The sequence below is a fragment of the Somniosus microcephalus genome, chromosome 17, assembly GCF_052327205.1.
Source record: "Somniosus microcephalus isolate GS21.2 chromosome 17, FLI_Smic_1.0, whole genome shotgun sequence".
Lineage (NCBI taxonomy): Eukaryota > Metazoa > Chordata > Chondrichthyes > Squaliformes > Somniosidae > Somniosus > Somniosus microcephalus.
The window spans coordinates 57,662,554-57,688,893 of record NC_141003.1 but is presented as its reverse complement, the minus strand read 5'-3'; the positions used below and the strand labels follow the sequence as shown (position 1 = coordinate 57,688,893).

The 26,340-nt window shown below is 42.6% G+C and overlaps 2 protein-coding genes across 8 annotated transcripts in view; one reads left to right on the top strand and one right to left on the bottom strand.

Moving 5' to 3' along the window:
- The window catches only part of ccdc146 (coiled-coil domain containing 146), a 161,697-nt gene extending 154,589 nt beyond the window's left edge, over positions 1–7,108 (top strand). For all 3 annotated transcript variants that reach the window (XM_086010422.1, XM_086010420.1, XM_086010421.1), the window contains 2 exons: positions 2,713–2,961; positions 6,381–7,108. In XM_086010422.1, coding sequence (XP_085866548.1) covers positions 2,713–2,961; positions 6,381–6,581 — 450 coding nt within the window. In that variant the 3' untranslated portion in view covers positions 6,582–7,108. The remainder of the gene's footprint in view (positions 1–2,712; positions 2,962–6,380) is intronic.
- Positions 7,109–18,764: 11,656 nt separating this feature from the next.
- Positions 18,765–26,340, bottom strand: part of gsap (gamma-secretase activating protein) — a 91,842-nt gene continuing 84,266 nt past the window's right edge. For 4 of the 5 annotated variants that reach the window (XM_086010414.1, XM_086010415.1, XM_086010417.1 and 1 more), the window contains 4 exons: positions 25,669–25,730; positions 24,999–25,103; positions 21,877–21,976; positions 18,765–21,006 (listed from right to left, as the gene is read on the bottom strand). In XM_086010414.1, coding sequence (XP_085866540.1) covers positions 20,906–21,006; positions 21,877–21,976; positions 24,999–25,103; positions 25,669–25,730 — 368 coding nt within the window. In that variant the 3' untranslated portion in view covers positions 18,765–20,905. Of the gene's footprint in view, positions 21,007–21,876; positions 21,977–24,998; positions 25,104–25,668; positions 25,731–26,340 lie in introns of those variants that run through there. The other variant, XM_086010416.1, reaches the window with a different exon arrangement.

The following is a 26,340-nucleotide window of genomic DNA, read 5'->3' as shown; positions in this document are numbered from 1 at the left end:
TTGTTTTGAACAGGGGTGTAACATTGCAATCCTCCAGTCCTCTGGCAACACTCCCATATCAAAGGAGGATTGGAAGATTGTGGCCAGAGTCTCCGCAATTTCCACTCTTACTTCCCTTAGCATCCTAGGATGCATCCCATCCGGACTGGGTGACTTTACTACTTTGGGCATGGTTGAATATTTTATCTGTGTGTATCTGAAAGAGAACACAAAACAAGATCAGCAGAGAAAATTAACTTAAAGGAGGAAAGTCCTAGTAGGACTAATACCATAAACGTTTACAGCACAAAAGGAAGCCATTCATGTCTGTGCCAGCTCTTTGCTCGAGCAATCCAAAACTAATCCCACTGCTCTGCTTTCTCCCAATAACCCTGTACCTTCCCTGTGCTTCAAATATTTATTACATTTTCCCTCAGAAAATCCAATAATCTCTGCCTCCACCATTGCCTGTGCCAAAGCATTCCATGCTCCAACAACCCTCTGGGTAAAGAAATTTCTCTTAAGCTCTCTCCTCACTCTCAGTAACAAATTTAAATTGATGACCCCTCATCACTGACTCCCCAACCAGAGGAAACAGTCTTTCCTTATCAACTCTATCGAAACCCTTCATGATTTAAAAAAATCTATGAAAATTCCTCAGCCTTCTCTGTTCTGTTAGAAATAGTTCTAGTATCTCATGCCTCTCCTCATAACTACAGTTTCTCATCCCTGGTATGGTCCTATTGAATCAATGCTGTATGCTCTCTATGGCTTTAATGTCCTTTCTAAAATGGGGTACCCAAAACTGGACACAGTACTCTTTTGTACAAAGTTATCATTTTTACTTTACTCTTATATTCTATGCCCCTATTTATATAACTTGAAATGCTGTTGGCCTTTCCCATGGCTTTATTTCCCTGCTCTTGTACTTTCAAGGAATTATGTATCTGATCCCCTAGCTTTCTCTGGTCATTCAGCATCTTTTCATTGAGTGTATACTTCCATTCCTTGTTTTTCCTCCTAAAATGTAGTACCTCACACTAATCCACATTAAATTGCATCTGCCACCTGTCTGCTCACTCCACTAACCTGTCTATGTCTTTTACAGTCTTTCTTACTGCCAAATCCCCCCACTTTTGTATCAGGCAAATTTTGAGGTTGTGTTCACTATACCTAAATCCAAATTATCTAGATGGTATACCGAGAACAAAAGTGGATCCAACACTGATCTCTGGGATATACACCTTCTCCAATCTGACCAACACCCATTTACCTTAACTCGATGGCCGAGAAATTTGATCACACTGCATCCGTAAAACAGGAGCCTAAGGGTCCAATATGCTGGGCAGCGGCATGCGCTCATTTAGCGCCACCCAACATATTGGATTGGGCTCCTCCATAAATGTCCAGAGCACAGGCCAGGAATATTAAAAAAGCCGCATTATAATATTTAAATAAGGATCCTAAACTTATTGTCCCAGTGCCCGACTCACCATTACTCAGCAACTTGTAGCGTCAACAAGCAGAAAGGACCCTGCTGCAGTGCTATTTAAACCGCTTATCCGCTCCATACAGGTTAGTTGCTGGTTTGTCCTGAACACTGCTGGTTAACTTCTGGGTGTTTTTTTTGCCTTCTGCTAATAACTTTTTGCTGGTGCTGAACAGCTTTGCCTGCCTTCAAAGCAGCTTTATGGCAGTCATGGGTGGTCCGGTAGGTCTGCCTTTGGGGCTGAAGGATGAGGGGGAGCAGCCAAGCAGACTGGAGCTAACAAGAGCAGCTAGGAGAAGAGGGAGGAAGGGGGCACTGCGCAGGAGACCATACCCACAGCAGTCATCCAGGGAGCACTTCTCATACCTTAACTTCACTGAGGAGCAATGTGTCAGGCACCTTCGCTTCACCAAGGAGGCTATCACCGAGCTATGTCATTTGCTGCAGCCACAAGAAGTTTCCAATCCGGGCATGGACAGCCCTTCATTTTTATACTGCAGCAGGTGACAGCAGCGACATCTGCCAGCTTGCTGAGGTGATTGAGGCGTTCTGCGCCAGGTGGAACAGCCACATTGCTATACCTATTTACAGAGCAAGGCAGGATGAGAGCAAACGAGGCTTCACCATGGCATGGGTTGCACCCACATTGTCTTGTGTGCTTCCTATCACCAGCCTAGCACCTTTATCAATTGGAAAGGATTTCACTCCCTCAACGCACAGCTGGTTTGTAACCACAGGCAGCGCATCCTACAGGTCCGTGCCCGGTATACTGGCAGCAGTCATGACTCGTTCATCCTCTGTCAGTCCTTTGTGTCACTTTAATTTCAACCAGGCTGGCAAGTTACAGGCCGGCTACTGAGCGACAAAACATGGAAAGCCCTGCATTTAGATATTATACAAGCAGGAGCTCTTTGGTAGCAAGGACAGATTTTTTGATCAGTTTCACATTGCTCCTTGACTTTTGTCCAGTACACTCGCATTTGTCTTTGTCGGAGGTTAAACAGGTTAACTCTCTCTCTTTATCCAAGTCTTTCTGAACTCTTGTAGATATTTTTTAAAATACTACTGTTCAAATTACTTTGCACCACTTATAGCCAGCAGCAATTTCAAATATCCATCTGAGCCAGTGAAAAACTGACCAGGCGACATCTCTGGTTTCAACAAGTTTTTAAAATGGCCTTTTATTTTAGTGAATTTGTCTGTATTGGAAGGATTCTCATGCGATTTATAATCCAAATTTGCAGGTGAATGAAATACAAGGAAAGGTCAAGGGTGTTACACGAAAGATGATGGCTGTGGTCTCTGAGCTGTCTATGCAACAGGCCAATGCTATGCAACTCCAACAGGATGTCAGGGATAAGCAGAAGTTCCTGGAGTCATGCCACCTACGGCTGGAGCAGGGTATGGCACCGAGTGAAGAGTGTGAATATGAGTGGCAGAAAATAGTGCACAAAGACTGCAGACACAAATTGGAGAGTAAGGCGAAATCCAAGGTATGAATCCAGCTGGTCGTGTCAGCTATCAGGAAAAAAAAATTGTTATGGGAAGAGTAGATGCTATTTAAGGTACAGTGGCCTAGAAATTCGGGTGCATCCATTTATGGGTACACGGGGCGGTGGGGGGCACAGAGTATGATTCCTGCTCCTGAATAGTAGGCCGCGATTTTGCCGGCGCTCAGCGGACCAGATTGGTGGTGGGTCAGCTGTGAAATTTAAAATGATTGACAGCGGGTCAGGAACCCGCTGTCAAAACGCACACACTTGCATTTCCCAATATCGGGTCCGCCAGCGCTGAGCAGACCCGACAGGCAGCGGCGGGGGACCCAATTCAAATCATTAGTGGCTTGTTTACAGCCACTTAATGCTCTTTTCCCAGTTTTTTAACTTTCACAGGTCTCCTACGGGTTTCCTGCTGTGCCTAGACCTTGTCAGTGAAGCTGAGGTGGGAGGTCAGTGGCCATTGAATCAGCTGATGAGTTGACAACTTCAAATGTCAACTCAAAGCTCCCAGCTAATTCAGATATCTTCCCTTAAGCACTTGCATCTCTAAACTGCATTTCCACTACAGATTCAGGATACTGCAAGTCCTTACACAAGTCTCCATGCAGACTGACCTATTATCTCTCCCAACATTGACAGATCACTTCTGTCATCTCTACTTTACCTGCCATCTATTCCATCAGCATGGGTGCACTTCATACTCTCTCACCTTGGTCCTCAGAATCTGACCACGATCAGCCCCAACACCAGCATCACCAGGCACCAAACAACCACACCAATCTTCTCAGCAATCACCTGATGCTGCACATCACCATGGCCACATTTACGACACTTGATGCTGTACACCCTGGCTGCCACATGATGCGCCAGGTTGGTACCACCCCACACCAACAACATAAAGCATCCCTGCAATGCCGAAGCCATTCCTTTCACACTCATCAGCATTGCGGGGGGTACCGGTATGTCTCACCATTCACTGCAACTCACTAAGCCACTTCTAAAGGAGCCAAGAAAACAGTGTTGAAAATAAAGATTTCAATGTTGGTGATAGGAACATTGGCTAAAACACACAAGTGCCTACCCTTGTGTGTTGTTAGTTGGTATGATTGGACTATATGAGGGTGAGTGGGAGGGGTGGCTAGTGAGATGGGGAAGTGATAATGTAGATAGAGAGGGATGGGTGGAGGTGCAAGGTAAATTAGTGTGAATAAGGATGTGCAGGAGTAGGGTAGGGAAAGCAGAATGATGGGGATGTGATGAGTGGCACAGCAGGATGAGGTTGAGTGTGGCTTTGCAGTAACTTTTCCTGATCTATTGAGATCATTGAAAGGTTTACACCACTGCAGCCTGGTCCTCCTGATGACATCCCTGCTGGTGCCCTCCTCTGCAATGTGCAACCAGGCTGTGTTGGTCGCCTGGGGAGGTCTCTTCCACCCATGGGAAGGGAAGAGGACTTCCCTGCGTGCTGTGACTCCCTCCACAAGCATATGGAGGGAGTCATGGGAGAGCCTGGGTTCAGCCGTGCACCTCTGTGCAGTGCTGGTCAGTGTTTGCAGCACCTGTGCTGTAGAACACTGACAGCACAAATGTCAAAGTAAATTTGCGCATGGTCCCTTTAAGTAAACCGGTTGATGATGCGTCATAAATAACATCATCAGACCCGCTTCCTTCAAATGGCCTGAAAGCTCGCTGGGCGGGCTTAACAAACCCAATCAAGGGAAAGTTATGTCAGAGCCGGAATGGAGCCAACAGCAGGGCCGAGACCCGCCACTGACGCGCCCGCATAGGACCCGCCTTGGTAGGAAAAATTGCAACCGTATAGTTCGAGGAGCCCCAGATATTGGGCCTCGTGCCTCATTAACATCAAGCTGGGGTGGAGGAAGTAACCCTCATGTAAGTGTAGACCCCGTGGTGGAGGGAGGGGGGAGGGGGTGAAGAGATTTCAGGTCGGGGATAGAGTTTGCGTGTCTCGGGGGGTGGGCAGGTGGAAGGGGGCGGCGGCGGAAAAGAGATTGCAAGTCTCGGGGGCGTGATCGGAGGCCACAGGGGCTTTGTTGCCTGGAGGGGGGAGCAGGGGTAGTGGCAATTATCGGGACGGGTTAGCGACGGCAAAGGGGTAGCAACAGCCGGCAGTGGCCCGGGGAGCGCTCCTGCTCCTCCTGGCTCCACATTTAGGTTATGTATGAAGTCCTTCCTGCCGGTTAGCGCCACATTCTGCAATATGTGTTCAGCACGTGACGAGTGTCGCGCTGGGGTGTTCGAAGATCGTAAATGGGTCCTTATTCAAAATGGCGGGTGGTGCATTTCTGGCTGGAAATGTGTGCGCTTCCTGCCCACAATATTGGAAGCTTCGGAAGCTGTTTCGCGCCCGAATATCTAGGCTGTTATTCTGCTTTTACTGCGTATGGCCATGACATCACTTTTATAAAATCCTAGCATTTATTTAAATCGAGAGATGTGTTAATACTGTTCATTATATTATTAGACTAGAAAATCAATAATAACTATAATAGTAGCTGGTTTGGAATAATCAGCTTAATTATACTACAGGTAGACTATCCTTTATCCGAACTTCCGAAAACCGATAACCTCTAAAAACCGAAAGTTTTTTCGTTCAGCGTAAGTCGTGCGCACGACATGACCAGAGTGACGCACGACTTACGCTGAGCAGGGCAGAGGGTCACAGAGTTCCCTCCTGGATAGGAGATTGCAGGCTGAGCCGGGCAGTGTGAAGGAGGTACCGGGAGAGTGAACCCAACAATACAGCGGCCCGTCCGATATTCTTTTCTCCCCCTGACCCGACCCGAACCGCGGCCCGTCCGATATTCTTTTCTCCTCCCCCCCGCCCCCCCCCCCCCCCCGACCGATATTCTTTTCTCCTGACCCGACCTGACCCCAACCACGGCCCGTCCGATAATCTTTTCTCCCCCCCCCCACCCGACCCCCGACCTGATTTGCGGGCCAGCTTAGTAGGAGTCAGCCGATATCCGGCTTTCCAGAGAAGCAGGAAGGGGAATGAGACACGGAACAGTCGCAAGAGGTCGCCTGAACTTTTAAAATTTATATTAAATACAAATTTCCCAGTCTTATAATACCTTCTGAAATCTGAAAAATTCCAAAAACCGAAACTCAGCTGGTCCCAAGGCTTTCGGATAAGGGATAGTGTACCTGTAGTAATAGAGGTGAGAGATCCATTGCTAGGATATTTTTACTATCAGTAAATCCGATGGCCTATGTCTAAGAACCATCTCCCAGAATTCAACACAATGTCAGAATAACTTATTAAATACCCACTAGATGCAACCGAGTGCACCACCAATCCACAATAAAGTATTTTTACATCATTCAGTATTCAGCAATTGCATTAAAAGTAAACAATGAAGACACTTTTCCCCATTTTGTTCCTAAATTAGGAAGCTGAAGAGGAAAAGCATTTATTGCCAGGTGGAGTCTTTACAACAGCTGAACCACGACCTAATGCATATATCCCAGATGGTGACTGTGGACTGCCTATTCCACACCCTTATGGAAAAATGGTTCCATTTAAACCCAGTGAGCCCAGTGCACACATGCGACATTATAGAAAACCAGTCAACAAACCCATTGAAATATGATATTGATGTTACCTGTATCCTAAAAAGCATTACATTAATACTGTAACAAAGTCCACCTACAAGGAGACATATTTTTCAGTGCTGAATAATCAAAGCATCTAAAAAATTAAATTGTTTACAAATTGCTAACTGTTTTTGAAAGTTTTTGATTTGTTGGTAAAGTATAATTTTCACAAATAGTTTTATTTTAAGTTAAGATAGATTTGCATATCTAAGCCAGTTTATATTGATTAAACTCTGACACTTATTATACTGAAATTAGATTGTTTCCCAAGATACTTTTATTTTCTTTGGTAAAATATACCGAATTGTAAATGCTGCAAACAGATGCAAGATGCCAATAAACTAAACCTAATTATTTTGCTACAAGTATGTCATCGCTGTGGAAGGTGGTCAATTATAACTCAAGTGCTGTTTTCTGAAGCTACTGTGCCATGTTTTGGAAGATTGTCAGTGAAAAGGATGTGTTAACCCGTTATCTTATTAAGCAAACAATTAAACCACAACATACAAAATTAGCACAATAAGTGTGGTGAGTTTTGCAGTTCTTCAGTGTTCCATTTTCTGTCTTCATCTAATTCAATGTTATAAAATAAAGGGACTGTAATCAGGGAAATTTTACCCATTCCTTGATGGTCCTCTTTAATTATTAAAAAAAACTTCCAATAAAATATGCATTGTTTTCAAGAGATCAACTATAGAGAAGATTTTTTTAAATTCTGAATACCTGAAGAAACACTCCTACTACATAATGAATGATTGCAGTTGTTGCAAAAGTCATCCAGGCAAATTTTCTGACCTAAACGACGACATCAACTAGTATTTATATTGTGCCTTTAATGTAGAAAATGACCCAAAGCGCTACACAGAGGTGCAACCAAAATGAATTCAGATGCGCGCCCCTACTGTACCAGTTCAATATTTTATATTTCACCCTAATTAGCAGGGCCACCTGGAAATAGTACATTGCATCTGGTGGGAGACAGAGGGGAAAAACAAAGATAGAGAGAGAAACAGCCATAGAGATGGAGGACCAGACATAGAGAAAGGAACTGACATACATTGAGAGAAACAGACAGACAGAAAGAGAGGGATATGAAAAAAGGAGATTTCACTCCATCAATCAGCTGGATTTTAACTACAACCTCCTCCACAGAAAAAATAAATATCTAAATCAGTACAATGGACAAGCACAGTACATGAAAGCACTTTTATAGGTCTACATTGGAGTGGCAGCCAGCGGCATCTCACCTATACAGTATTATTTTTGAAAGACTCTTACAAGTATTTTTGAATCTGTTGCCATCAATGTTTAAAAAATATATAATTTTGTTCTCGTTTATCACCTGTACGTTGGCAAAAAAAATACTTTTTGTTGTTCATTGCCTATCTGTGGCTCTCCTGAAGCATTTGCTCTTTTTCTGCTACTCCTGACTTCTGGAGCTAGACGTCAAGTTTTTTCTTTCATATTTTAAATACATAATTAATTGTGTGATAAAATTATCAGAACTTAATGGTTGAGGCACCAATTGGTCCAATGTCCCGCACTCGAGGGAAAAGGAAAGAAACTGCGTAGAAAGGGAAGAATCCTGTAATGAAATAAGAGAATTTGCACAAGAGTCCTGGAATGCATTTGTAAAAATGGTGATTTGTGAGGCTTCTGCTGGTTCTCTGGCGTAACCATCAATCTGAACCCACAGACAGTTTGATGTGAACAGTCTGGGCAAAGAAATACTCCCTCACAAAGCCTCCAACACCTTCCGAACACCGAGTAAAGCTATGGGAAACAAAGCAGGGAAAAATGCACGAGAGGCAAACTTCCAAGGGCTCTGTGACCTGCCAGCATTGGCTCAGTAGATCTTATTCCTCCTTCAGACTGAGTCCTGGTTCTTAAATAACTATAAAGATTATTAAAAACTGCATAAACAAGGAGCACGGGGCAAAACAGAAATTGGCTGTGTTTCAGCAGGAATTGACCAAAATTAGAGCTGGGGTTGCATTGTTAGAGGAGATTTTGTCCAGGGTAGAACAATGAGAGTCTGCCTTGAAAAATGCCAGCAGTGAATAATAGTCTGGATGATTTGGAAAAATCACATCAAGACAAATAATTTCCATTTTACAGCTCTACTGGAGCAATTGGAAGGATGCAATACCACAGCCTATCTCAAGGATACATTACTCAGGCTTCTAGGGTTAAAGAATGTCTAAATATGAAAATTTGAGTGTGCACGTCATTCACTGCAATCACAACCAAACCCACAACATGATCAAAATGCTCGAGTTTCAAGACAAGCTGCAAGTTGTTACCATTCACAGAAGATATCTTAACCATGAAGAAAGCAAGATACTAGCAAAGGATTTCCCCCCCCCCCCCAAAAACAGCTTGAAGATGTTAGCCCATCAGCACAAGAGACATGATACTCTACATCATTTGTTGTTTTGAGCTTTGGGCTTGGGGGATTATTAGCTTGAGGAAAGAAAGGAAGCAAGCCTGGGTAGCTGGTTGATGAAGCCATAACAATCAATCTGTAGATGGTTCCTATATAAAAAGGAAAGACATACACGTGTCTAGGCATGCATCAAGAATAATGATGTTTGTGCCTAAAGGTTTGAGTGCTTTGGTCCACAGGATAAAATCCTAGAGCAATTTTCCTGAACAGGAATTGGGGTTTGTCCCTATGAGATGTTGAGGAACCAATTTGAAGTCAAAAGGTAGACATACAAGGGATAGGTTTTGAATAGGCAATGTAGTTGGAAGGATCCACAGCAAGACTAGGATAAAATTGATTCTATATGAAGAAGGGAAAATTTGTGTTTTGAGAAGAGACTAGTTCACTGTCTACCTCAGATGAGAATGTCAGAGATGGGGGGTGAATCCTCCTCAATCGCCTTCTCCCAGTGGCCGAAGAGCTCCTCTCAGAGTCACAATGCAAATTCTGCCCACTAAGGGGCACAATGATCTTCACTGCGCGTCAATTACAAGAGAAATGCAGGGAACAGCACCAACCATTGTACATGGCCTTCTTTGATCTCACAAAGGCCTTCGACACGGTCAACCGTGAGGGATTATGGAGTGTCCTCCTCAAATTTGGCTGCCCTCAAAAGTTTGTCACCATCCTCCACCTGCTTCACGACGACATGCAAGCCGTGATCCTGACCAACGGATCCACCACAGACCCAATTCACGTACGGACCGGGGTCAAGCAAGGCTGCGTCATCGTACCAACGCTCTTCTCGGTCTTCCTGGCTGCAATGCTCCATCACACCCTCAGAAAGCTCCCGCCCTGGCGACAAGGCCTTGGACAACGTGGACCGCTTTCCATACCTCGGGAGCCTACTGTCAACAAGGGCAGACGTCGATGACGAAGTCCAACGCCGCCTTCAGTGTGCCAATACAGCCTTCGGTCGCCTGAGGAAGAGTGTGTTTGAAGACCAGGACCTCAAACCTGGCACTAAGCTCATGGTCTACAGAGCAGCAGTGATACCCGCCCTGCTGTATGCCTCAGAGACATGGACCATGTACAGCAGGCACCTCAAAGCATTGGAGAGGTACCACCGCTGCCTCCGCAAGATCCTGCAAATCCATTGGCAGGATAGGCGCACCAACGTCAGTGTTCTCGCTCAGGCCAACATCCCCAGCATCGAAGCTTTGACCACGCTCAATCAGCTCCGATGGACGGGTCACATTGTCCGCATGCCTGATACGAGACTCCCAAAACAAGCGCACTACTCGGAGCTCTGACACGGCAAGTGAGCCCCAGGTGGGCAGAGGAAACGCTTCAAGGACACCCTCAAAGCCTCCTTGGAAAAGTGCAACATTCCCACTGACACCTGGGAATCCCTGGCCCAAGACCACACAAAGTGGAGGAGAAGCATTCGGGAAGGCGCTGAACACCTCGAGTCTCTTCGCCGGGAGCAAGCGGAAGCCAAGCACAGGCAGCGCACGTCAACCCAAGCACCCCACCCACCCGCCCCTTCAACCTCCATCTGCCCCACCTGTGACAAGAGACTGTAGGTCCCGCATTGGACTCATCAGTCACCTGCAATCTCATTTTTAATGTGAAAGCACGTCATCCTTGGTTCCGAGAGACTGCCTAAGAAGAAGGAGTTTACTGTCTACCTCAGATGAGAATGTCAGAGATAGGGGGTGGGAGTGCGTGGGGGGCTCGTAACTCGCCATAGTAGCCCTTTTGAGCAGTTCACAGGCTGGGATTGCCAATGGGGAAAAATGAATTTGGAGGGAAGGACAAAAATTCTGGGGGGAAAAAATCTTTGTTGGTGGTTGAGATTTTGGGGTGGTGTTACTTTTAATTTTCCCTATTATTTAATGTATATGGTGCTTTTGCTCTGTTCAGGAGGGGCTACAGGTAGTTCTCATGGTTAAATATAACCTCACATAGATCAAGGAATGGAAAACTGAGGATTTTAGCTTTAAAATACAGAATTATGGCAATCATTAATACATGTGTTAAGCTAATCCCTTGGAATGTGAAGCAAAATCTGATTAACGTATATGTCCCTACTATTGATCAGGCACAATTCTTGATGTGGTTTCCTCTAAAAGTTGGACAGTTACCCAACTTCCATTGACTATAGATGAGATTTTTAATCTTATACCAGATCAGCTACTGGTCCATTCCTGAAGAAGTGTAAGGATTCTGGTGAGAAGCCTAAAGAAATCTATCAGTATTTGGCAGTGAGCTGGGCCTGTCATGTGTAATCCCAAGTGATGTGATGGTATAGACTATGAGGTAGATTTTGCCAAACCCGTCGGGAAGGTGGGACTTCCCCTTTCGGGTTTTTGACCCGCCTACTTAGACGTCCGGCCAATCTGCGCGATTTTCCCTTGATTGACCTTGTTGAGCCCGCCCAGCGGGCTCAGCAGGCCAATTAAGGGCCACCCCGCAACAGGTGATGTCACAGACTGAAATTTCATGTCAAGAGTTCTTGACAGATGAAATATCAGTGTTTCATAGCTGTTTGAAGCTGTGAAACACTGACAGTCTGAGTTCTAAGCTGAGTCATTCTGCACAGACTCAGTTAGAACTCACACCGGCACTCAAAGCTGAAGGCTGTCACTTTTGACAGATCGCAGCCGTTCAGCTTTCAGTTCCGGCTGTGTGATGCGCTCCCGACGACTACAGGAAGAAAGGCTGCTAAGGTAAGTAAAAGTTCTTTACACACTTTAGACACACCAAACACACTTACCTTTGCACTCATGCACCCATCACTCACCTGAGCGCCGACATCGCGACCCCTCCAACTCCTTCAACCCGACGGCCCGCCTGCTCTAACCTGGAGTGGTTTGGAGCCGTCGGGAATCCCACACGAAACCCCTCAAAATAGGGATTAGGCTAAAAACTGCCTGTTAACAGGCAGTTAATTGGCACTAATCCCTTCCCGCCTGGTTTCGGCAGGTCCCAGTGCGGGGCAGGTACCCGCTGCCCCTGAAACTTACGTGGGGTGGGGTTTTGGGCAGGATGGTGTCGGGACCCCCAAATTCGGGATTCCCCCACCCCCCCCACGCCTGAAACCCCGCCAGACGGCTCCCCAAAAATCTAGCCCTATATATCCATTATTGTCCATACCACAATGTTTATTCAATAGTTGTATTCAACTAGATCATGGCCAGTGGTCAATTACTAATTAGTTGAGAAGAGATACAGAATCAAGGCAATGGAGCAGAGTAGCGATGTTAGAAACTAGGGGTGCCTAAAAATGTAGATAGCCCAAGCAGCTACAAGTTGCTATGTATTTTTGAAAGGGAAAAAAGGTATAAAGCAACAGCTATTGAACACTGAAAGCAGCGCAAAATCATAATTCATGGGAATGTAAAAGTTCTGAGAGAAAAGTTCACAGTAGAAAAAGGGAGTAAATCATAGACCTTACTTGTGAAGGTCAGAATGGTGAGATAGCGACTGGTTAATGTGCGACAGCTTTGACTGGGGCCTTGTACTTGCTGGGTTAAGGGGGAAGAGAGTAAAAAGAGATAAGATGGATTCCAATGGAGGAACCTTCAAAATGTAAAAAACAAGGATGAAGTAGAGACCCTCTGTTGGGAGGGCTTTCATCCTAACACCAAGACAAAGAACTTAAGCTGTCATTGGTTGATGAAGTTTTGGAGGAACCTCTATAGGTTAAATGGTCTTGTCAATAACTTGGCCTCAGGCCCACCCCTAAAAAGAGAATAAAAAGTGACACCCCAAGGGCTTGCACACAGACTGCGGAAGGGAGAGCCGAACAGCTGGTCGAACACTCTCGAGTGATCCCATGCTCACCATCGAAGGCCCTAGAGAGAGAGGCCAGAAGCCAGAGAACTGTTCACGCATCCCAGCCATCTGTTTGATTGGGTGCGGTACAAGCTGCTGGTCACGGTCGTATGTTTTTGCTGTATTACTGGTGTGTTATATTCCATCCTAAACTCTGATTAAACACAATATAACCACCATATTGGTTTGCACTCGATCCTGTTTACCAGAGATACGTGAATCTCGACAGCGATTTGGGTAAAGTTAAGCAGAGTGTGACAGGAAGGGACAGAGAATTTAACGGTAAAAGTGCATCAGTGAATAAGGTGAAAGCAGGGAATAATGGTAAACAAATTAAATTGAAGGCTCTTTATCTGAATGCACAAAGCATTTGTAACAAGATAGATGAATTAGTGGCACAAATAGAGATAAATGGCTTTGATCGAATAGCCATTACAGAGACATGTTTGCAAGGTGACCAAGGTTGGGAGCTAAATATTCCAGGGTACTTGACATTTAGAATAGACAGGCAGAATGGAAAAGGAAGTGGGGGGGAGGGGGTAGCCCTGATAATAAAGGATGACATAAGGACAGTTGTGAGAAAGGATCTTAGCTCAGAAGATCAGGAAGTAGAATCAGTATGGGTGGAGATAAAAAATAACAAGGGGCAGAAAACACTGGTGGGAGTAGTTTAGAGGCCTCCAAACAGTAGCTATACCGTTAGGGTATTAATCAAGAAATAATAGGAGCTTGTAACAAAAGGTAATACAATAATCATGGGGGACATTAACCTTCATTTAGACTGGGCAAATCAAATTGGCAAAGATAGTCTGGAGGACGAGTTCATGGAATGCATTCCAGTTTTCTAGAACAATATGTCATGGAACCAACCAGGGAACAGGCTATTTTAGATCTTGTGTTGTGTAATGACACAGGGTTAATTAGTAATCTCATAGTAAACTATCCTCTGGGGAAGAGTGATCATAATATGATAAAATTTCAGTGAGTTTGAGGGTGAAATACTTCAGTTGGAAACGAGAGTCTTAAACTTAAATAAAGCCAATTACATAGCTATGAGGGGAGAGTTAGCTAAGGTAGATTGGGAAATTAGATTAAAACGTATGACAGTAGGTAAGCAGTAGCAAACATTTAAAGAAATATTCCAAAGTTCTCAACGAATATACATTCCATTGAGAAATAAAAACTCCACGGGAAAAGTGATACATCCGTGGCTAACTGAAGAAGTTAAGGATAGTATTAGATTAACAGAAGAGGCTTATAATGTTGCAAAGAATAGTAGTAAGCCTGAGGATTGCGCGATATTAGAAACCAGCAAAGGATGACCAAAAAATTGATAAAAAGGGAGAAAATAGAATGAGAATAAACTAGCAAGAAATATAAAGAGATTGTAAGAGTTCCTACAAGTATGTAAAAAGAGAGTAGCTAAAGAAAGCGTTGGTCCCTTAGAGGCTGAGACAGGTGAAATTATTATGGGGAATAAGGAAATGGCAGAGACTTTAAACAAATATTTTGTATGTGTCTGCAGAGTAGACGACACAAAAAGCATACCAAAAATAGTGGGGAACCAAGGGGCTAATAAGAGTGAGGAACTTAAAGTAATTAATACTCGAGAAACTAATGGGACTAAAAGCTGACAAATCCCCTGGACCAGATGGCCTACATCCTAGGGTTCTAAAAGAGGTGGCTACAGAGAATGTGGATGCATTGGTTGTGATAAATGTTCCCTCAAATTTTTTTTTGTACTGAGCGGGCCACGAACTCCTTTGAACGCGACCTTTTCGTCAGTGAGCATATTTTACAACAACTAGTTACAACAACAATGTTTACAACAGCCACTTAAAAGCATATACGTAGTAATGCCATATTGCCACCCCACTGTCTCAAATCATGAGACAATCAGACATGGTTCTATACAAGTTTAATATAACTTCTCTGCTTTCAAAATGAACCCCAATGCTTTATTTGCACTTTTATGGCTTTAACCTGCGTTGCTACTTTTAATGATTTGTGAATCTATACCCCGAGATCCCTTTGCACCTCTACCCCATTTAGACGCTTATTTTCCAAGGATTAGGTAGCTTCCTTATTCCTCCTACCAAAATGCACCACCTCACACTTATCTATTATTGAAATTCATTTGTCATTTACGTGCCCATTCTGCAAGTTTGTTTATGGCAGAATTAATTAAAAGCTTTTAGTTCATCGTGTACAAACACTATTTAAAAAAAACTCGTCAGAAATGACTGGGATATAAAAGAACTGCATAATAATGCAATAATGCTTCAGAAACGTCACTCAGTTACACAGTTACGTATCGACAAACAATCCTAAAGCCCAAGGTGAGCTGAAAGAGGCATATCTATTCGTGCAATTTGTATTAATTTTAAAGTTTTCAATGTATTAGCCAATCCCTCATGTCACTATAGCAGTGGCTGCACAGGCAAGCAGGAGCAGCGGCTTTCCTATTGCGTTGACGTGCTGTACGTCCACACAAGTAATTTGAATATTAATCACAATGCAATCAGACAACTAACAAATATAAAATGCTGCAGTTCTTTAGTTCACAGTATTAAAAAGAATTGATCAAAAACAGGTATCCATATTTTCAACTTCAATCACTTCCATTAATAAACGTTGTCTTCTTGAACCAGCACCCCCCCATGTAACATGTCAGAAATGCAGCACTTACTCAGAAGTGCAAAAAAACCATACACAATTTGTGACACCAAATTAAAAACAAAAAGCAGGAAAAGCTATGATTTAACAGAAATAAACATGTATTTTTCTTCCTGGACAGGAGATCCAATCAGACTGACTTGGAAACTAATATGGTGATGTAACGATGTTAATTTACAAATTTCGCTTTGAATATTTTTCTCTCATTCTCCACAATATTAATCCCCGTTATTGAATTATTTTAGGTACTTCACAATTAAATAGCAGGAAACAAACTTCATTATACTCTCAATTTTTAATCTCCTATTTCAAACATTTATAGCAAATCGAAATTGTACATTATCAGTTTAATCAAAGTATTTTCTGTGTCTTTCTCAATAAACAAATAATAGTTTTTTCTAAAGTAGCTTCTTGCAATTTTTATACATCATTACATAACTCTTGTTTCTATTAACACTCCACTAAATGTTTAAGAGGAAATCTATATTTACATTATTCCTGGGACTTGTTCGGACTATAGAACAGACAAAATTAAATGGTTTGTGTTTTTCCCTTTTTTTGGTTCTCTTCCTAAACGTCTTACTGATTTTTTTTTTAAAGTCAATAAAAAGTCATTTGTAACTCCTACAAATCCTCCCCTGACCTTCCCGTCCTCAACAGCGTGGTTGCATGTTTGTATAAAGCTACTCACTTCAGTTGATTGTTCAAAATCAAATATTGAGAAATTTCAATTTTAAAATGTTTTAAGCAATTCAGAGCCTCTTTAAAAGTGTTTGGACTTCAAGACCTGGTTGAAACTCATTTAGATGAGGGGGAAAATTGATTTTTGCTTGTTTCTTCCAAAATCATATTCGAAACTTAGAAGGGGGAGAAAGTGTTTTTAGCACTCATTTTTTGTGAAAAGTTTATTAAAAATCTTTAAATTCTTTCAAGTCTCATTGCAGCGTTGACAGAAGAAGTTGCTCCAAGTTTTTCTTTCCTTCTTCAATGCTGTCGTTAAACATACAACCAAAAATAATAAACTCCAATACCAAATGGAGCTCAAAGAAGAAAGTGAATAAAGTGGTTAAACTTCCTAAGCAGGCGGTAAGGTTATCTATCCCCAACCTTGGCGATGAGTTGGGATCAATTTAGGAGAAGTTGTTTCCTCTTTTTCTGCTGCCGTTCCCTCCGTCTCTCAGACTCTGAGGTACAAACTGGGCACAGACTTTTCCCCTCTCGCGTAACGTGATTTAAATAACCCTGAAACTCTTTCAAAAAGGGGACAACACCTGGCAAAATTTAACTGGAACTTAGCCAATCAATCCCTAAAAAGCCTTAGTTGATGCATTTGAAAAAGTTATTCCTTAAAATAAACAAGGTTGCTTAGTGAAAAGCCATCATCCAGGGGATCTCCCAGTCATCCAAATAGCATTAACCCACAATTTGAAAAACCATTAAAAAAAACACTAATAGAAACGGTAGAAAGTGTCAATGCAAATACAAAGATTATTTCCGCTTGGAAAATTCTGCACACTATAACTATCTCCAAATGCAAGTCACAGAATCAGCAGTCCTTTGAAACTGACAATCCATATATACTAGGGTCTATCTCTAACAGACACATTGTTTAAACCAAGAATATGTATGTAAATAGTGACCAAATATCTTGTACTAACGGAATAAACAATCTACTAAACTTGACATTTCCTGTACAATGATCAGTCTTGTAAGAAAGCATGAAATAAGAGAGACCATTTTGCCCATCAAACCCATTCCTTCGCTTACCATGTAATATTCCACTCTACTGTACTCTCTACCCAACCTATTTAATCTGAATGGTCTGCAAAGTTTCTCCTTATCCCAAAGTAAATCAAGCAAAACTGCAGAATATCTCACTAACCTACCTTCCTGCAGGTGACATGGTATGACATTTCCAAATAGCCAAAAGCTCAGGAACCATTATATTCCACAAAGCATAAGATTACTGTTATCATTTTTAAAAAATTCATTCACAAGATGTGGGTGTTGCTGGTAAGACCTTATTTACCCTCATCAACCCGTCAACATTCCTAACCAGATATTAAGATCAACTAAAATAGTTACATGACATAGCTTAACTGCTTTATCTGGTAGTCTATTCCATGTGCTCAGAGCTCAGGGTGGAGGAGACAGTCCTTGTAATCTGAAGATTAGTTAGAGGTTGGTTAATTTTACACTCAAATTCTCTAGCTTCTGAGCTCATACTCCAAGTTAAGAAAGTTAAATTTACATTATATATTGCTCTGAGCATTTTTAAACCTGAATCACCGCTGGAGAGTCGACGGATCTCAAACATCGGCAACTTTTTATGTTTTACAGAGTCATGAAGTCGCAGAACTGTAGTAGAAATCGACTCCTCGAAGTACAGTCTCAGGTGCGCAAACCTGTGCATCCTGTTCATGTGCAATAACATGAGAGTTAATATTTTGCCAATAATTCAGCAACGGTAAACAAATACAAACACACAAGGATATTTCATTGGACTGCACTTGTATTTTAAAAGTCTGGAGCAAAACTTGTAATTGGGGAAAGGGATAAAAGCCAGGACACCAGTAGGGTGCTACAATTGGCCTTTGTAGGGCTGGGTTCAGAAGGAGAAAAATGGGCAGGGTTCCAAATCCTGATCGCTCTCTAGTGTTGCTGGAAGCGTATGTGCATGGTGTTGGGTGAGGACAGGATTAGGTTGAGCAGCATACCGACTCTCATTGCCAAGGCTAACACATGAATAATGGTCACTTGGGTGTGGTACCAGAGGGCAAACAGAATCCATGGAACCATACCCCACAAGTTATCAACAGTTTTAGGAGGGAAGAAAATTGGTATGAAAGAAGAAAAAAATATGGTCATGAGAAAATGTCATTGTCATGTTAAAAATATGAGGCACATTTTTTCCCAGATTTGCTGCGCTACCTAGGTATTTAAATCAGATTACTGATTCTGTGATGAATGGACAGATGACAATTGTGGTCTATATATTTGTGGGGAAATTTGATTTTCTGCAACAGGAGAAAGTAATACTCATGAGTAATGTAGATTATTTGGGAAAAACCTTTCAGAAAGCATGTTTTACTCCATTCTCTTGTGATTGAGCAAGCTGGCAAAACCATCTTCCTACATTAGAAGTGGCAAATGGTAACAGCTTTACACATTTTTGACAGACGGATGATTTAATTTTATGAATGAGTTACATAAACAATAAACTTAAGTGAGAAAAACAGGGGGAAAAAATGGACAAATTTATTTGATTCAATAGAAATCATCAGGCAAATAACTGCTGCCTTAAATTCAGCTAAAAAGACAAGTGTGTGCAACATACTGGCATTGTAAAAAAAACGCACATCAAAACGCAACAGTGCATCAATGTTAAAAACATATCAATTCCTATAGTTCCGTACATTCCTTTTCAAATCAAACTTCACACAAGTTTACATGCTGAAATAAGATGTAGCTTTGTTATCATGGGAAATCACTTTCACAAATGGGAAAAAACAAAAACTCAAGCACTGGAAGTACAAGTGAAAGAATCCATCGTCACTAGTGAAGTACTGTATTTATTCTGTAACTGCTCAACTCCTAGGGGAACTTCTAGTCTTTAAATTGCTACCAGAATGATGCATTCTTTCCAACCAGCACGGAAGACTGAATCTTAGAAATTAATTGCCAATTTCTCTCACTGATTAGATTCACTGTGAACTGGCAGTTATATACTATGTACTGAAGCAGACAGTAGAATATCAACTGCACGCATTCAAGATTGTGTTCACTAGAGATTTTGTTTCTACTACATTAGATGCAATGTTTTCTTGTTATTCCTAAAGCATTTCAAAGTAAATAATACTTTTCGTCTCATCAATACATCACCCATTAGAACAAGGACCTTATGCAGAATCATGTTTCAAACACTGTAGATACTACACCATCCACTGTTAAATATTTCAAACGACAGCCATCTATGGACGTATATTTAATCAGTAAATACATAATAGCATTATTGCAAATTTTAATTTTTTTTAAATGAGAAGTTGAACCTGCATTAAGGTGGGTGAGCTAAAATTGCACTTATTAATGGCAAATACTACGGGCAGGATTTTCATTGGGCCGTGGAGGCGGGTTTGGAGGCGTGTGGGGGGTTAAAATCCCGAAATTGGGGGCCCCCGACACCATCCCGCACCCAACCCGTCTCCATGCCAGTTTCAAAGGAGGTGGGTACCCGTCCTGCACTGGGACCTGCCTCCCTGAGGCGGGAAGGTGATTAGTGCTATTTAACTGCTTGTTAACAGGTAGTTAACAGGCAGTTTTTAGTCTAATCCCTATTTTTAATGTTGAAGTGTGGGATTCCTGACGGCTCCAAACCATGCCAAGTTAGAGGAGGCGGACCGTCGGGATGAAGGGCTTGGAGGGTTCGAGATGTCCGGTGTTCAGGTGAGTGATGGGTGCATGAGTGCAAAGGTAAGTGTGTTTGGTGTGTGTAAAGTGTTTAAAGAAGTTTTATATACCTTTACACACATTTACAGCCTTCCTTCCTTCAGGTCTCGGGAGTCCCTTATCTCACCGGCACTGAAAGTAGAATGGCTGCGAGCGGTCAAAAATTGCAGCATTCAGCTTTCTGTTCTGGGGAGATCTCTAAATCATCCTGACAGGAAGGAATTAACTTGGAGTACAGATTGTCAGTGTTTAACAGCTTCAAACAGCTGTGAAACGCTGATATTTCATCTGTCAAAAGGTCTTGATAGATGAAATAACAATCTGTTGCCGGGTGGCCCTTAATTGGCCTGCTGAGCGGGCTCAACAAGGTCAATCAAGTCAAAATCACGTGGGTTGGCTAGAACTCGATGGAGGTAGGACTACAACCCCGAAAGTTGTAGTCCCACCTCCAACCCGACTCCTCAATGAAAATCCAGCCCTACACGTTATGAACATTTTATGTTTATTTTTTTCCATTCCTACCACTGCACATATTCTTTCATTTGGGAACACAGAATGGACTCAGCCACAGATTCCTCCATGTCCACCGTAATAAGCTGGCAGGTGGTTTGAACATAGTCGTTCTCTTTGAAATTCATCGCTCTAAATAGTACGTTGGAGCAGCTTAACATAGAATCTGAAAAATCTCAAGTCAAGTCAAGAATTGCAAGTAGAATTAACACTTGCAATTAAGTGGAATCCATACCTACATGGTTGAGAGACAACCTGCCCTCTGTCTTCACTAACATGTCATGTTGCATGTTATCTTAGTCACTTTTACAATTTTACATATAGCCTTAAACAAAACCAAAAAAATCATAATAACTCGATAGTTATTGTCAGTATTGAAGATTTCCCCTTTAATGTATCTTCACAGCTTCAAACTTTATCATTCTATTTATTTTCAAGACCAAGAAGAATTAATGTTTGCTTCAGTGCTACTTCCTCCACAAACTTTGCATCCACATTCTCCTGCTCTTCAAAAGGATTTAATGCTGCAAAGAGAAATAAAATCCGTATTTATTAAGCGTACAACTAGTGAAGGAAAGGTGGTGCAGCCTGCTGGACTCCAGCATGCAGTGCCATAAAGTGGTGGGATGTGGGTTTACATCGACAGTTCCTCAGTGTGGGTTACCCATCATGTCATTGCGGCAAGTAGCTCAGAGAAACCAGGCATGTCCTTACAGGTAGAGAGTCATAAAATAAGAAATAGGAGGAGTAGGCCATACGGCCCCTCGAGCCTGCTCCGCCATTCAATAAGATCATGGCTGAACTTCTACATCAGCTCCACTTTCCCGCCCTATCCCCAAATCCCTCAATTCCCTTAGTGCCCAAAAATCTATCGCTCTCAGTCTTGAATATACTCAATTACTGAGCATCCATGGCCCTCTGGCGTAGAGAATTCCAAAGATTCACCACCCTCTGAGTGAAGAAATTTCTCCTCATCTCAGTCCTAAATGGCCGACCCCTTATCCTGAGACTATGACCCGTAGTTCTAGACTCTCTAGCCAGGGGAAACAGCCTCTCAGCATCTACCCTGTCAAGCCCTCTAAGAATTTTATACGTTTCAATGAGATCACCTCTCATTCTTCTAAACTCGAGAATATAAGCCCATTCTACTCAATTACTCCTCATAGGACAGTCCTCTCATCCCAGGAATCAATCTAGTGAACCTTCGTTACACCTCCTCCAAGGAAAGTATATCCTTCCTTAAGTAGAGAGACCAAAAACTGTACACAGTACTCCACGTGTGCTCTCACCAAACTCTTCTCTTTACGCTTCGACTCCAACCCTCTTGCAATAAAGGCGAACATACTTTGGATTAAGTAGACAAAGATACACCAAAGGCAGGCAATCATACTTGCCTTGATCTTCCACTTCTGTTAAGATTCTTGCTAGGTAAGTCAGTGGCAAAAATTCAGACTCAAATGGAGACCGTTCCCTTATGCAAAAATCTTTTGATTTCTAAAGAGAAATGACAAAAATCACTAGTTTAATCTAACTGTATGGAAAGATTGTACTGTAGCATAATTGTAAAGAAATATTAAAATAATTGCTCCAATTAAGCCAATGCCAAAGTATATTGCTTTCACACACCAGGACCTCTTAACAAGCATTATTACAGTTGTATTTCATTGAAAATAAATTACATCCCATGTATGCATCAACTCGATTGTGGTACAAATTACACTGCCATCCAATAAACTTGACAACCCATGCAGCCACACTTACAAGTATAAAGTCAAATCAGGCATCAGAAATCAGTTCCTAATTATTCTAACTGTTCATTTTAAAGGACTGAACATTTTTTGGACTACAGTACAAATAGAACAAAGAGCAAATACATTAAACTAAGAAATACTTAGATTTGCACTAGCTGCAAATTTAAAAACATCTCTGCACACAAATATATACACAGTATAATATCCACATATACAAAACTCATTATATATAGTTCACTGCAAGGCACGTACTCTCTTTGATTACGTGACATTATCTGTATGTTACTTCACTTTGGATGAAAACATTAAGCACTTCCAAGTCAGTGGTCAAATACATACTGAACCTCTTTTACTCTATCCCAAATTATGCCTCAGTCCCAGCCTCAACCTCAGAAAATCATCACATAAGACCCACTGTTTAGCCATTCCTAATAAGCTTTAGGTCAAACCACAAAACTTTCTGTAATTTGCCACTAATTAGCAATTAGTCAGAAAAGCTAAATGAATGAATAATATTGGAATCAGAAAAAAATCACTCTGGTGCAGTAACAGTTGCTTTTCTAAGGATAAGGTTAAGGAAGCTTTGTCCTACATGTAGCCAGCGCTGTAACCTATCTGGGGAATGCTGCAACTGGGCGACAAGAGTAAGAAAGATATCCCGTCCCTCATCTTAAATCCATAAATATACCTCCCACCGAAGAGCTTCTCCCAGAGTCGCAATGCGGATTCCGCCCACTAAGGGGCACAATGGACATGATCTTCACCGCGCGTCAATTACAAGAGAAATGCAGGGAACAGCACCAACCGCTGTACATGGCCTTCTTTGATCTCACAAAGGTCTTCGACACCGTCAACCGTGAGGGATTACGGAGTGTCCTCCTCAAATTCGGCTGCCCTCAAAAGTTTGTCACCATCCTCCGCCTGCTTCACGACAACATGCAAGCCATGATCCTGACCAACGGATCCACCACAGACCCAATTCACATATGGATCAGGGTTAAGCAAGGCTGTGTCATCACACCAACGCTCTTCTCGATCTTCCTTGCTGCAATGCTCCATCTCACCCTCAATAAGCTCCCCGCTGGAGTGGAGCTAATTTACAGAACAAACGGGAAACTGTTCAACCTCTGTCGCCTCCAGTCCAGATCCAAGGTTGTCCCATCCTCTGTCATCGAATTACAGTATGCAGACGATACTTGCGTCTGCGCTCACTCGGAGTTCGAACTCCAAACCATCGTCAACACCTTCACCGAAGCGTACGAGAGCATGGGCCTTACACTAAACATCCGTAAGACAAAGGTCCTCTACCAACCTGCCCCCGCCACACAGTACTGCCTCCCAATTATCAAAATCCACGACAAGGCCTTGGACAACGTGGACCACTTTCCATACCTCGGGAGCCTACTGTCAACAAGAGCAGACGTCGATGATTAAGTCGAACACCACCTTCAGTGTGCCAGTGCAGACTTCAGTCGCTTGAGGAAGAGAGTGTTTGAAGACCAGGACCTCAAACCCAGCACTAAGCTCATGGTCTACAGAGCAGCAGTGATACCCGCCCTGCTGTATGCCTCAGAGACATGGACCATGTACAGCAGGCACCTCAAAGCACCGGAGAGGTACCACCAACGCTGCCTCCGCAAGATCCTGCAGGATAGGCGCACCGACGTCAGTGTTGTTGCTCGGGCCAATATCCCCAGCATCGAAGTTTTGACCACGCTCGATCAGCTCCGATGGACGGGTCACATCGTCCTCTTGCCCGATACGAGATTCCCAAAACAAGCGCTCTACTCAGAGCTCTGACACGGCAAGAGAGCCCCAGGTGGGCAGAGGAAATGCTTCAAGGACACCCTCAAAGCCTCCTTGAAAAAGTGCAACATCCCCACTGACACCTGGGAATCCCTGGCCCAAGACTGCACAAAGTGGAGGAGAAGCATCCAGGAAGGCGCCGAACACCAAGTCTCTTCACCGGGAGCAAGTGGAAGCCAAGCGCAAGGAGCGCACGTCAACCCAAGCACCCCACCCACCCGCCCCTTCAACCTCCGTCTGCCCTATCTGTGACAGAGGCTGTAGGTCCCGCATTGGACTCATCAGTCACCCAAGAACTCATTTTTAGTGTGGAAGCAAGTCATCCTCAGTTCCGAGGGACTGCCTAAGAATAAGAATAAATTCACCTCCCACCAAAAAAACAAGAAAATGTAAGTGTGACCAACTAGTGACTATTCCTTTGGTGGGGTTAGTGTAGGCAAGCAGGATCTCGGGCTCCAAGTTGACAACTGCAAAAGAAGACGGGAACCTTCTTCACAGATTTGGTAATCCAATATAATCCTTAGCCAAACAGGACTGCAGTAATCCAGGACACTGCAGCTGGATGACATGCCAGCCTGGCTGGAGCGAGAACCTGGCGAGATGAGTAAGTCACCGGGGGCTCGGATTCTTCTCTTACTTAGCTCCATATAACCCAGCAAGCAAAAGATAGGGTGATCCTAGCTGAACAGGCAGCAGCATGCTTACTGAGTCCAGTGCTCTGTGTAATCTGCCCTGTTGTCAAGTTATTCCTAAGCTTTCTGGATTTAGGTAAGTGGAATGTATCCCTACACGCAGAGTGTGTGTGCATGCAGTCCATATCTGGAAAACAAGCTTTGCCCACAGTAGCTTGATTTGGAGACCAATCATGGTGGTGCGCGCATCCTGGGAGGACAGAACACACTGAACAAGAGGACAAGCAGTGGGTTCTTATGTATGCATTAACAAACTTTACTGCTCACCTGTTGGGTGCAAAGTTTTTTCAGGAGGGATTCCACGTAGTTCCTAGCAATGCAGGATGAACAGACTGGATGATCCCAGAGGTGACAGATCTTCTGTCCAATAATCTATAATACAGAACATACCATTGGTTCAAAGTCCAATATTAATCCAATAGCTTTTGCAGCATTTTTACAAAATTTCACTTAAAATTTAAACAAAACTTTTGCAAGTGGCAACCATCAAGATTTGCCAAATTAGTTCAGAAATCCTTTCACTGAGCTTTTAACTCAAGTGTTAACCAAACAATTAGACTGGTAGAGGTTGCTCCCCATCTCTCTTTTTATTGCAGAAGGCACTTACTCTCCGGTTCTACAAACTTAGCTCAGTTGGTAGCATTCTTGTGTCAAAGTCAGAGGTCTGAGTGTTCAAGATCCAATCTAGAACATGACTGCAGAATCTAGGCTGATGCTTGTAGTTGTGCTAACATTAAAGATCAAGTTGAGTTTAGGTAGAATGTTACCTCATAGATTGAGCAGATGGGTTAAAGTAGATTGTATATGGCTAGTAATAGGAATGGGTTTCATTGACTGAAAAGCCTTTTCTCATTTCATGTTTTATAAAAATAGTGACTTGAGGAGTTAGAAAGAAGTGAAGTGAAGAGAACACACCATCTTTGAGATGATCACGTACCTCTGGAATTCTTGTCACAATGCTAAACTTGAACCTTTCATTTGTCTCAGAATTATCAAGTTCTGGAAAGTAAGAAAAATATATACAATCAAAAGTAGTCCTAATTGCATTTGTAATTTTTTTTTTTTTTTTTTTTTTTAAAGCAACAAGTTCCATTTACCAAGAAACACCAAAAATAAAATAAAAGGTGCCGATATCAAGAATTGCATTTCTTTAGGAATTTAATTCCCTATTATTACTAATGGTCCCAGAACTGATGCATGCTAAAGTGAACTGTGAAGCAGAAAAGTGCACAAGGGAATAGAAGCATTAAGCAACAGAACAATGGCAGCTGAAATATAAAATAACAAAAAAAGTGTTAGATATAGGAATGGTAGATAGTAATTTAAAAATTTGAAGGAGAAATAATGCAGGGATATGGGAAAAGAGCGGGGGAGTGGGACTAACTGGATTGCTCTTCGAAAGAGCCGGCGCAGACTCAATGGACTGAATGACCTCCTTCTGTGCTGTACTATTCTATGATTCTATGGAAATACAGTCCAAATGGAGGAACATGAATAAAAGAATTTAGTGATCCAGGTAAACGCCATTAAAATTCAACTTGCAGGTATATAAAAAAAATCAAATCAAAAAGGTTAATGATTCACTTTACATCCATCCAGTGTGCACCAA